Source organism: Neodothiora populina, assembly GCF_041146345.1.
Source record: "Neodothiora populina strain CPC 39397 chromosome Unknown canker_contig_17, whole genome shotgun sequence".
Taxonomy (NCBI): Eukaryota; Fungi; Ascomycota; class Dothideomycetes; order Dothideales; family Dothioraceae; genus Neodothiora; species Neodothiora populina.
Genome location: NW_027191406.1, coordinates 56,058 through 68,444, shown reverse-complemented (window position 1 = coordinate 68,444; position 12,387 = coordinate 56,058). Strand labels below are relative to the sequence as shown.

General features: G+C 50.5%; 2 protein-coding genes across 3 annotated transcripts; both read left to right on the top strand.

Annotated features, from left to right (window-relative positions):
• Positions 1-528: 528 nt before the first annotated feature.
• Positions 529-1,462, top strand: AAFC00_003948 (uncharacterized protein; the record flags this gene model as incomplete). Its single annotated transcript, XM_069343501.1, has 4 exons — positions 529-531; positions 912-1,122; positions 1,242-1,337; positions 1,428-1,462. The coding sequence occupies 4 exons, from the start codon at positions 529-531 to the stop codon at positions 1,460-1,462; spliced, it is 345 nt and encodes a 114-aa protein (XP_069202055.1).
• Positions 1,463-2,686: 1,224 nt separating this feature from the next.
• Positions 2,687-3,926, top strand: AAFC00_003947 (uncharacterized protein; the record flags this gene model as incomplete). 2 transcript variants are annotated; one of them, XM_069343500.1, is made up of 3 exons in its annotated part: positions 2,687-2,712; positions 2,766-2,943; positions 3,003-3,926. In XM_069343500.1, the coding sequence occupies 3 exons, from the start codon at positions 2,687-2,689 to the stop codon at positions 3,924-3,926; spliced, it is 1,128 nt and encodes a 375-aa protein (XP_069202054.1). The 2 variants fall into 2 exon arrangements, with proteins under 2 accessions (XP_069202054.1, XP_069202053.1); XM_069343499.1 differs by lacking the exon at positions 2,687-2,712 and having other exon boundaries at positions 2,905-2,943.
• Positions 3,927-12,387: the final 8,461 nt, after the last annotated feature.

The following is a 12,387-nucleotide window of genomic DNA, read 5'->3' as shown; positions in this document are numbered from 1 at the left end:
CGAGCCCCCTTTCTATTCCCCACAATCAGTCGAGAGAGCACGAGTCAGTCGAGAACAGACTGGGAAAACACACAGCACAGGGAACAGTTGCACTTGTTACAAGTACAGCATACAGGGACTCGCACGATGGATGACGATATGTCCCTTTAGCAGTAGTAGGGTACAGCATATGAGTTACCTTAAGCAACAAGGGAATATTCCGTCCAGTCCAGTCCAGTTGTTGAGTGGAAAGTACCTGTAAGGTGGGCAAAATAGGCAAAGTTGCCAAGCCTTTGGTCTAGTTTGGGTGGAAGAAGGGTCGAGCCAGCTGTAAAGTTCCACATGTCCTGTACTGCGAAGTGCTAAGGAAGGAGCGAGACACACGACTTCCCTGAGTTTGGGAGATAGATGCCATTGAATTAACTTGACCATTGATTCTTCTTGCTTGTGATACCCCCCAATACAACAACAACCTTTTCTTTCTGCTTTTTGTTCTTTTATTACGCAGAACACCAATTGACTGGATCCTCTCTTGTACACACTCCCAGAATGGTACGAACGATTGACTTTGCACCATCTCCTGAACTGCGATACCCCATCATCGAACCCTGCTCCCTCGCGGATTCATCAGGAGCGGCGCAATACTGTCTGCGGTCTGTTTGTACGATGAGCAAGAGCAGAGATTAGAGAGGGTGGCACAGAGATGCGCGAGACGGGATCGGGTTGACCGACTGCGCTGGCAGTAGTGGAGGAAGTGGTGTTGCAGCACGCAGTCGTCGACCAGCCTCGCATCGCTCTCCTTCCCTCTCGGCACTCTCGCATCACTCTGCATCTCGCAATGGTGCATGCACACACTCGGCCGCATCAGGACAGATACACGCAGAGGGCATCCACAGAAAGAGAGAGAGAACAAAGAACTGACAACTCCTTAGTCTGCTCCTCGTCCCGCATCCCCCGTCAACGCTGGCGCCGCCGCCTCTGGCTCCTCGACAGGCGCTCGTCCTTCATCGCCGAAGCCTCCAGGTGGCCCAGCCACCGCCATTAGGAGAAAGGCCGCCGCCGACCGTGCGGATAAAGTCGCCAATGCCCGTCCCAGCTCAACGAGAGCCGCTGGTGCTGGTGGTAGCTCGAGCACCATGTTGAGTACGTTTGTCTTTTTAAGAGTGTCAAAGAGTCGATAGATGGGTGCATGATGGATGGTTATGGAGAAAAACATGAGATATACACAGGTACTAGAAGCTGACATTCGCCCTCTCCAACAGGACTCTACACCGACGAGTCTCCCGGTCTCAAGGTCGACCCCTTTGTTGTCCTCGTCCTCTCCGTCGGCTTCATCATCTCGGTCGTCGCTCTGCACAGTGAGTACAGCACTTTCCGTACCTCTCTTTCTTTTTCTTATTCATCAATCCTGCACAGAACTCAGAGCCTGGCTAACCTCGCCGTGATAGTCCTCGCCAAGGTCACCAAGAAGTACTCGTCATAGATGTCATGTGATTCGAGCATGTCGATGCTCTGGTTGATGGGACGGTTCTCGGAGTATGGAAAAAAACGCTGGCTATTGCTAGTACACCAGAGCTCCGAGGCCGAAAGATTCGTCTTGTAATGCGTGACATGTGCCTTGTATTTGTTTCGAGGGAAAAGCAGGTGATTGGACAGGCGAGGGGGGCATGCACTATCGGCGTCCTTTTTTTCTTCTTCTTTATACACCGATACCTCACATAAAATGGGAAGATGATGAACAATTCATAGCAATCCATTACACCTTCCAACACCGCCTAGAGCAGACAACAGTACCGAGCAGGAATGTCTCACAGTGGAGACTGTATGATCGACAAGCACAACTACCGTATCTTTACAGAAGGAAGGTCCAACAGACACACGGCCAGAACCCCGGCCGGTCGGCAATCTTGATCGGCATCACAACCCCGGCTGGAGTTCAGGCTAGGTGGTATGACTTGAGGTTACAACCTGACGACAAAGCGGACCTTGATCAATTGCTAGAAACCCTACAGGTTCGCGAGACACACATATCCTAGAGTATGCGAACAACATGATCTCGGATCCGTACTGATATAAAAAGGCAAGGTACAGCAAGGTGGCACACAGTAAATGTGTCCTCGCAGCAGCCTCGACACAGACTTTAGCCGCCAAAACACAGGTTACAGTACAAAGCACGAGCCAGTCTGCGACTGCGGGGTACAAGTCACTTTCTTTGTTGCATGCCCGCATGAGGTGCCCTGGGTTGCAGTAAAGGTCCACGTCCTTGGGCAAAGTCTTTTTCCCAAGGTTTGGTCATTGTTGTTGCTATGAGATATCCCGAGTTGTCATCAAGTAGCGACGATTGGAGACGACTGGGACTGGGGCTGATCTGCAGATTGAATGTATGAATTTGCGTGGGGGGTGATATAGGTAGGTATGTTTTGCTGCAGATATCAGGAAGGCATCGTGGGTGGATTGAATCGTAGTAAACATCCCTACATGGCCTGCTTGTCTTAGCCATTATTCACACACATTATCCTTTTCCGTCGCCCTCTGTGACCCTCCGTTATTACATAACCTAGCCTGTTGGTGGCCTATGTTTGCCCGATTCATCCAACACTACCTTACAGTACTCGGTCGTCTTGACCAACTTAGCTGCCCCGCACAAAAGTAGCGTCCCTAAGTCTTGTATCCATAAGTAGCAGATCCGGCAAAGACACCGAACGCAATGAAGGTGCTCAGACCGTTCAGGTGGTAGGGTGACATGCAGAGCCAAAACATTAAATATCGCTGACTTTTATTCTCAGTCCTGCTCCCTCTTATCTTTCTCTTCGTCCTAGATCTTCTTCTGCTGTTTCTACATTCTCTACCCGTCCGGCTTTTGTCCCTCTCTCGCTCAAGTCGAATCGATCAGCTCTCTTCTCACGAAACTTTGCTACCGCCAACATGGTCGCTCCTACCGTCAAGCTCAGCTCCGGCCACGAGGTAAGTTTGTAGCCCAATTGATCGGTCGGGTCATTCATGTTCTGATTCGCGACCCTCAGATGCCTCTCGTCGGCTTTGGCCTCTGGAAGGTCAACAACGACACTTGTGCCGACACCGTCTACAACGCCATCAAGACCGGCTATCGATTGTTCGACGGCGCATGCGACTACGGCAACGAGAAGGAGGCCGGTCAGGGATTCGCCAAGGCAATCAAGGACGGACTCGTCAAGCGCGAGGAGCTCTTCATCGTCTCCAAGCTCTGGAACTCGTTCCACGAGAAGGAGCGCGTCAAGCCCATCGCAAAGAAGCAGCTCCAGGACTACGGCATCGACTACTTTGATCTGTTCATCGTCCACTTCCCCATCGCCATCAAGTACGTCGACCCCAGCGTGCGCTACCCTCCCGGCTGGGCCGATGAGAACGGCGAGACGACTCCCGTCAAGGCTCCTCTCCACGAGACCTGGGCGGCAATGGAAGAGCTTGTCGACGAGGGTCTGGCCAAGAGCATTGGCGTCTCCAACTACAACGGCGCCTTGTTGCTCGATCTTTTCCGTTATGCTCGTATCATGCCCGCCACCCTGCAGATCGAGCACCACCCGTACTTGACTCAGGATATCCTGCTCCAGCTCTGCAAGAAGAACAACATCCACGTCACCGCATACTCGTCCTTTGGTCCTCAGTCATTCCTCGAGCTCGGCATGCAATCCGCCAAGGACTGCCCGTTACTCTTCGATCACGACACGGTCAAGGCGATTGCCGACAAGCACAGCAAGACTCCCGCACAGGTGCTGCTGAGATGGGCCACCCAGCGCGGAGTCGCCGTCATCCCCAAGTCGAACAACCAGGGCAGACTGGCTCAGAACTTGGATGTCTGCTCATTTGACCTTGCTGAGGACGAAATCAAGGCCATCTCAGGACTCGACAGAGGCCTCCGATTCAACAACCCTCCTGGTTACGGAGTGTTCCTGCCCATTTTCGATTAGATTCTTTGAAGGTGTTCAAGTCCACGAGATCAGATGAAAACCATAAATGAAACAATCTTCCTAATCATTACACCTACTCGTCCCGGCGAAAGCATACCCAAATCGTAAAAGGTGTGGCTGTAGAATTGATGACTACTTTGAGATGCGTTACCAAACAATTGAACCCACTTTGCCATGAGCAAGAACAAGAACAAAAGAGGGAAATCGCAGCCGGAAGTGCCCCCTCTAGGTCGGGGTTGCTTCGCTCGGCAAAACATGCCGTGATCTGGCGCCTGTAACAGACCGAAACCCGCTCTTCCCTCCTCCCCCGCCTTTTCGGTCCATCTCGTGTCGCTTTGAAGACGGCAGGATGATCAATGACATCAAGCTCCACTTCCCCCTACCTTGAAGTCACAAGCATCCACCTATGTTGTAGGCATACAGTATCGCCATCCCTGTACGATACCTCGCTGCTTGTGCGTGTGTATGCCACAGCGTGTCCAATCAGTAGCAAGGGATCATGTGCCGGGGTAAGATGGAAAGGTAGAAGCTGCAAGGTCATGATAGAGATAGAGGTCAGACGACAAGGAAGAGTCAAGAGGTAAGGATCAAGAAGGTCAAAGAAGCATTAGACATGGTACAAGCAAGGTATCTCAAGGCAACGACTCTTCCTCGTCGTCATTGTTCAATCACCCTCTTCGTCTTCTTCTCCACTTTTATATCTTTCGTCCCGTGGTGTCTTCTTCTGTCCATCGACTCTGTCCATCTATCAATTCATTCATCCACTTATCAAATATCCATCATATACACTCAGACCAAAACAAAAAACAAATCAAACAACCAACACACATACTCCTCCAACTCAATCTCACCTCAAAAAAACCCACCCAACCATGTCCTCCTCCTCAGAAACCCCATCAGACCAAAAGCCCGCCCAGCAAAAATCCCTCTTCGGCAGCATAACCTCAGGCGTCACCTCGACAGCCTCAGGTCTCGCCTCAACGACAGGCGGCGTGCTGAACAACACTCTGTCTACTGCTGGAGGCGCCGTCGGCTCCGTGGGTAGAGGCGTGGGAAAGACGTTGGGCGACGCGAGTAGTGGGCTGGAGAACACGACCAAGGGTGTCGGTGGCTTTGTCGGAGATACCACCGGTGCTGGATCGAATAAGGGTGCTGGTGCTGCGGAGGGAAAGGGAGATGTTAGTGGGAAGTAAGAGGATGGGAGTGGCATCAGAGCATGCTCGTGAGAGGAGCTGAAGGATGTGTGGTGATGAACTTTTCTTACTCTGCTGCGAGGTTGGGGAAACAAGGTCTTTTCCTTCTGGTTGGGAAAACAAGCAGGAAGTAACTTTCATAAGTACAAATCACGATTGCAATCATCGAGACACAGAGATAATCTCTCCCAATTTTTATGGTCAGCAGTGCCTTTTGTTCACTTGTCTTGGGCGATAGTCTACATGGACATGTCCGTATCAGAAGCAGCCTTGAAGCATGCATGCGGTAATTTCGAAAACAATCAGCAGCAGCAGCACATGAGTTGCCTCGAAAACAGTCCGGCGCTCTGGTTGGCTCCCTCGAATTGTGGCTACATTCTGTAGGTAGATAATGATAGTACAAACCCTTCTCCTTTTAAAGGTATATATGCCTAGATATTGATGGCATTCATGCAAGTTCATGACTCGCGATGCTTACCTTAGGCATCATGTCCTCGAGTTCTCCGCTTTGTATCCCTTCCTTTGTTCACTGTGATGCGGCCGCATGTATCCTCGGTAAGGAGTCTAAGCTGTACTACTTTCGAAAGAGATTGGTGATTACCTACTGCTTGTCTACTCCGGTTGATCTCACTGCAATGATCCCGATCACATCGACATGGTCGTGTTCGATCGAGTGAATATTTCGGTCATCCCCCCCCCGTCGAGAACCGCTGGCGCCTGCAATTGGGGCTGTCGGCAACGATATCATGACAGACCAATTTACCGGTAAATCCAATCCCAGCACCCCACGTCTTCAATGACCATCTGTTTGATATGAGATCTGCAAGGAGACATCTTAACCACCGTCAAATTAATAGCAGGCGGTGATCTGTCAACAATTAAACGCAGTCACAGTCACATTAAGACAGACCTCGACAACGACTTCGCTTACGGGGTTTACACCGGCTGCACATAGGACCAATACCAGTCATCGATTCCACGTCGGTTGTCTAATAGACTATATCTTTGATGACCTCGGCAAGTGCTTGATATCAGATATGAGCTGGAGGTCAAAACTTCAATATGGAGCCCCCGCACCTCTATTGTCTGGGTGCTGTCGAGAAATGACTCCAATCAAATGAGAGGACCAAGGCTGAGTCAGTCGCTGTGCTCTGATTGAAGCTCTAGCAATTCTGTACAACATGCCAGCTGATGCCGCTGACTTTACACACCGTACAGCTTAGTGCAGCACGTAACGCTACCCATCACTGAACCTTCACTGGTCATGCTCGACTCATGCCTCGACTACCCCATCTCCCACTCGACTAGCTCAATGCTGGAGACAATGTGCGGAGTCAGTGATGGTGAAGCTCAATGTGACGATATCAATGCACCACAACTCCTAGCGAGATCCGAGGTTGCTCATGATGGAATTTGTATGTTGCTTACAGGGACTCCAGTAGCTAGACAGCTATCCAAAACAACAACAACAGCATCAACCATAGCTATGGCACAGCTTGCGCTGCATGTCGATCCATCAGGGTGCTGTTCCGCATTATTGCTTCACAGCTCCTTCTTTCGCGAAAGACAGGGTCTCCCGTTTCAAAACAAGCCAGAGAAGGAACACGCTAATTACCGGCACCGCATTACCTACAGCTGCACCTTGCCAAAAACGTGGAAGCCATCCCGCGACGTGATTGGTATTGCGGACAACGTCCCCCATATCCAACACATACAGACACCGAAGACCTGCGATACACCGAAGCGATGACGAAATACGGATTGCGATTTGCGTCCAACGACAAATAAGGTGCAGTCGTGAGTCTTGTTTTGCGCTCGTCCTTCTCCACATCAACAGCGAACATCACTACGCTAAGCGGCAGTCGTGCCATCTAGTGTCGGCCGCTTAAACCACGAGATGAGACGGAGCGCCGGACAACGTAACATATGACAGTGGTGTGACATAACAAGAAACCATCACGCTGGTCTGCGGATGTATATTTATATGTGATGATACTTGTAGGTCGTTCGCCCGTGACAATTGAGATTAGTCTCTGTTTTCTGTAAACTCCCAACTCATATCAACATGGCACAAATCACCGTACCCGCAACCACAGCCGCACACCACCCATCCCGACTACTGGCACATGGATTCACCAACAGCTCACCTGAGGAGGTATCCGAGGCGTTGCGTCGCGCTTCTGAGACCTTGCCCCGATACGCCTATCAAGAACTGATCAAAGATGCCCTTTTCCGAGCCGTCTACCGAGGCAGTACACCTCTGACAGAAGCTGTCCTAACACACCGCGAAGCACCTCTCGATACACTTAGTCCGCGGACTGTAGCCACAGCGCCATCTGTAGATCTTGTTTCTACGCTTGTTTCCCACGGTTGGGACTTGAACAAGCGAGTCGATCGAGGTCCTGGTGTAGGCAGACGTCTATTGCATTTTGTTTGCGGTGATGAAGCGCTTGTGCACTGGCTGCTAGACCACGGCGCCACGGTAGTCGAGGAAAGCAATGCAACAGACAGAGCGAGAGTGAAGAAGAACAATAACAAGATCGACGACCGACAGCCCTCTGTGCTCGAAAGCGTAGCCACTTTCGGCTCCGTGGACACTTTCAAACATCTGCTCGAGCGCGGGGCGGTGCCGAGCAGGACAACATTACATCACGCCGTTGGCGCTTCAGCCACCAGCAAGAACAGAGATCACTCCAAACGCATGGATATGGTCAAGTATCTGGTCGACGAGGTCGCTCTGCCCGTCAATCAAATGGACACTGACGTCCAGCTCTTCAACCACTGGGGCCCTCCACTGAACTATGCCGCCAAGTCCTACCACGGAGGAGCGGATGCAGTCAAGTTTTTGTTAGAGCGAGGTGCGGATCCCCGTCTCAAGGACTGCTATGGACTACACGACGCTTTCGCATGGGTCGAGGTGACGCATAACCAACCTGTTGCTGAGGCGCTTGACGAGTGGAAGAAGAAGGACGAGATGAAAGAAGAGGTCAGCGGTACTTGAGGATCGGCACCGAGGGGCGAAGAGAGTAGAGAGCGTCCGAGTGCAGTCATGGACGTTGTACGTCGCTGTATCGTCGTGCAAGCCTAGTCAGTCGCAGCAGCAGCTGATTGCCGCTATTGACCGACCGATTGGATTCAAGATCTTCGAGACATGTGTGGAGCATCGGCGAAGCCGGGCATCAGTCGTCTTTTGGCACGCTGAGCCTGAAAATTCGTCGCCGCAAGTGTTTCTCTTGCCATCGCCCCGAGAGGAAGACCGCATAGCCCGAGGAGACTGACGGGTGGCACAGGCCGCAATCGTCACCATCCGTGAGATCAAAGGAAGCTCCAGCAGCGCAGCTCCGCTGTGCAATACCACGAACCGCACCGGACAAACCATACGATAAGGCAATGCTTCGCATGGTTTCTACACCGGAACATGTCGCAAGAAGATTCACCTCGACAGGAAAAAGATGTCCTTCTTACCAGCATCATCGTTTACGGCGTTTTCAATCGCACCCGGGCATTATCTGGCAGTATCATGTGGCAGTACACCGATTCTCGGACATCATCACACGAATATAAATAAAGCGAACATAGAAAGGTTAAGGATCGGGGCGTTATAGCATACCATAGCATACTTATAGATTACCCTTTTTTTTCCATAGAGAGATGAAACTCACGACTGCAAATTCCGAAATCAATTCATCTGCATCTTATTCTCTTCTCCTAATCGCCATTCGTGTGTTTGTTTCTTTCGATGTCGACTTTACAATGTCGAGAGTGGCATACATACAAATGTACATGGTGTCCTCGGCGTCAGCTATCTTGTGGAATTCCAACACATCAATAGGAGTGCACTACTATACTCCCTCCAAGTCAGTGTACACTCATACAGTACCATAGTCAATACTGACGCCTAGAAGGCCCAATGTCCCGATGAATCAGTGATGGACGTCAACGACTCATCGATCACTCATAGCTGGGTAGTCTTTCTCACCGACATAGATCAAGTCAACATGAGAAAAAAAGAAAGAAATCCAGTCGTCAGTATGAGATGCATGAAACTTGAAAAGATCACAGATACAGTATATAATTGTCTATGCGAAGCATTCATGTGGTACAGCTGAAGCAAGCTGGTGAGGCTGGGATGAGTACGGCGCCATAGTCGAGTTTATGGGAGTGAAATGACGGTGCGTTGAAATCTGTGATAAGCCTCTACCCATCCCCCTTGAGGAAAGTGAGTAGAAGACGTATCTACCGTGGAGCACTTTCCAATCCTACAAGCCACTACATGTTGGTCACACTCTGCTTGGACCGCGATCTCGATGGGGGCAGGTTGGGGTTACTGACTGGCCCTTTGTCCAGTCATACACACTGAACTGGAAGAAACGTGTAGCGGGTCGGTCGTGGCGGGGGCTTTGGCCATCTCCAACTTGTTGTGATGTTTGTTTATGACCCTGGAATTAGCCTGCGTTCTTCATCTTCATGAGAATCGCTGCCGCCTCCAGAACCTCTGGGTCGTATCCTGTCACTTCCTTGGCCTCGGTGCCCTCCTTTCCGATCTCCCTGGTTTCGGTCCCCTCCTTCATTCCCACGGTGCCTGGGTTGACTTGCCTTTTTGGAACCATGTTGGCTCCCGAAGGGCCCGAAGGGGGAATTATGATCCCCAGCTTCTTGCGTAGCCCCCACCAGGCTGTGTTGGCACTTGCCTTTGTGGAGTAACCGCCCCTTTGTGCGATGAGGTCCATGTTGACCTAGTGAGAGTCATGTCAGAACGCATGTTGCAGGACGATAGTGCATGAAAACCACCGATGAGAGCCTGTTCCTTGATGGAATGGCAATACGGATGGGGCAAGAGCACCTAGTGGATGACTGTGAGAAGTGGTACACTTACCTTCACTGGGGTCTCTCTGTCAAAGAGTGCTGCAATGAAGGCCACTTCCTCTTGGCTCAGCGTAGTAATTGCCATTGTGGGAAGGGCGGGGAGAGGATTATAGCTGGCACTCAGGTTAGATCCTTTTCAAGATGGTCGACACAGAGCGCTGCATAAATGGGACTTACTATGTGATATAATGATGTGCGATCGCTGATCAGTCTGTCTGATGGTGATGGAATCAAAATATGATGGAGAGACCGTGAGTCCTTGAGATGACGTTCTGCAAAGGTTCTTGCAGGAGAGAGTGAGCAGAAGATAGAGAAGTGGAAGAGGTGGAAGAAGGTACAAGTAGATCAAAGTGAAGGAAGTAAAACAAGGCACACGAACAAAGACTCTTGTACAGCAAACGAGCAGACGTGGTGCATCTCCCGTACTCTTCTAGATCTTGACTGATGGATTAGCCCTGGAGCAGGTTCTTCACCCTGGACTCTCTAGCTGACTCTCTCTACTAGAGCCGTTGTTCGAACAATATTACAGCATCTCCTTGGTAAACTTGGTGATCCTTACAATTGTCGAATTCTCTATACATTCCTCACTCTCTTCGATGATTAAGCCGAGACTGACTCCTCAGAACCTTCTACTTAGCTGACTTCAAGAGTTCCTCATATTCCCCCCTGGAAAGGCCACTGGTTCCCCTATTACGCTGCTGCCATCAGCTATGAAGCGTTATTCTGCCTTTGACCAGGCTATGAATGCCATTGAATGTAACAGACATGACCATTTCCACCCACACAGCGCTATCCGTGAGCCAGTGTACAGTGGCAGAGACTTCACTACTAAGTTAGCAGGTGAAGCGTTTATCTCCGGGGCGAAAGACTTCTTTGCTAGAATGACCCTCATGTCTCTTAGGTGGAGCCCAGGTAGGGGTTAGATCTTCTTGGTCTCCCAAGACAATAACTACAGGAGTTCTTCACGGATGTCCATAATGTCAGAATAGTGCTTGAGAAAGGGAAGCTGGCGGTGTGCTGCCTGGAGAAGTGGGCTGTCTTATAGGCTGTCTAGTGGATTGAGCAAGTGGTTGTTTCGGACCCACAAGCTGCGTATTGAATTGGTTCCTTTGCTGATCCTTAGATATTTCTTCTCATACTCACTTGCCAATGCTGTCGTCCCTTGACTAGCCGTTATTCGTACCTCCGGTCCTGCTTCTTATGCTTATTGTCAAACTGAAAGAAGCTGTCAATAGGAACTGGGCACGCAGGAAGGAGACCGATGCGGTTCGCTGACTTACATGACAGTCCTGATCGCCTCTTGGTTGGTTTGGGTGGTGCCTGAGTCTTTGGGGCACTATTTCGCATTTCAATAACTATTCCTATAGGCATAACGACCTGGGGAATCTCCAGTAGGTAGATCGAGCGCTAGGTAGCCTGGACAAAGACCTTGGTGGTCTCCTGCATATATGGGGCAGAGTGGCCATGTCTGCCACCCATCTACCGAGCAGAGTAGCAGTGTGCTCTGTTAAGAGACAACATGACTGATGTCCAGATAGGAACAGGCTGTTCTGGCAATGAAGGATTCATGAATCTCAAATGCTATAGTCTGTTCGATCGGGATTTCCTAGTCGTGTGCATGCACGCCCATGACTCTTAATTGTAATTTGCAGCAACGACCTGGATGACACGGGCTCCGGGTGACGCTAATGATTTGAGAAAAGTAGCAGTAGTGTCATCATTGAGCATCTGCGTCGGGCGCAGAATTGTGATGAGGACATTGAGATGAACGAATGCGAAAGCAGTGCTGATGGCGACCTGAGTGGGTGTCACCTGGTGCTCGGCTCGACCGGCCATCAGTGAAGATAATGCCATCATCGGGCACAGAGTTAGTCGGCTTAGTTGTGCTCATGACGCGATATATAAAATGCTTGGGCGCCCGGTCTATCTGAGCTGGTGAAAGGGCTTCTTGGTCTCGATGATCAAGGTCGCGACTTGCATTGGTTCTGACCAGGTATAGAAGTGAAGGAAGAATATAGACAAGATTAGAGCTAACAGAGGCGTCGTTGACTCTTTTGCGTCATGCGCGGTCACCAACTTCGCCCATGCTGATGATGCGCGCGTATGCGAGAGGGCGTAGGACGTGTACAAACTCTCAGTGAAGATTGGCACAAGACCAGGGCCGAGAGCACCTGGTCTTGGAGATGTTCTGGAGCAGATCGCTAGCCCATCTCCTGTAGGTGTCGGAGGGTAAGGAGAGGTTGTGCATGATAGATGATGGTGCGGTGGGATGATGATGATGATGATGATGATGATGATGATGATGATGATGATAATGCTGTGGCTCATGAAATATAAGAAGTGATGGAGATGGCATGGACTGATGAATGCGGAGAAGAAGCAAGTGTCATATATAAGGTATT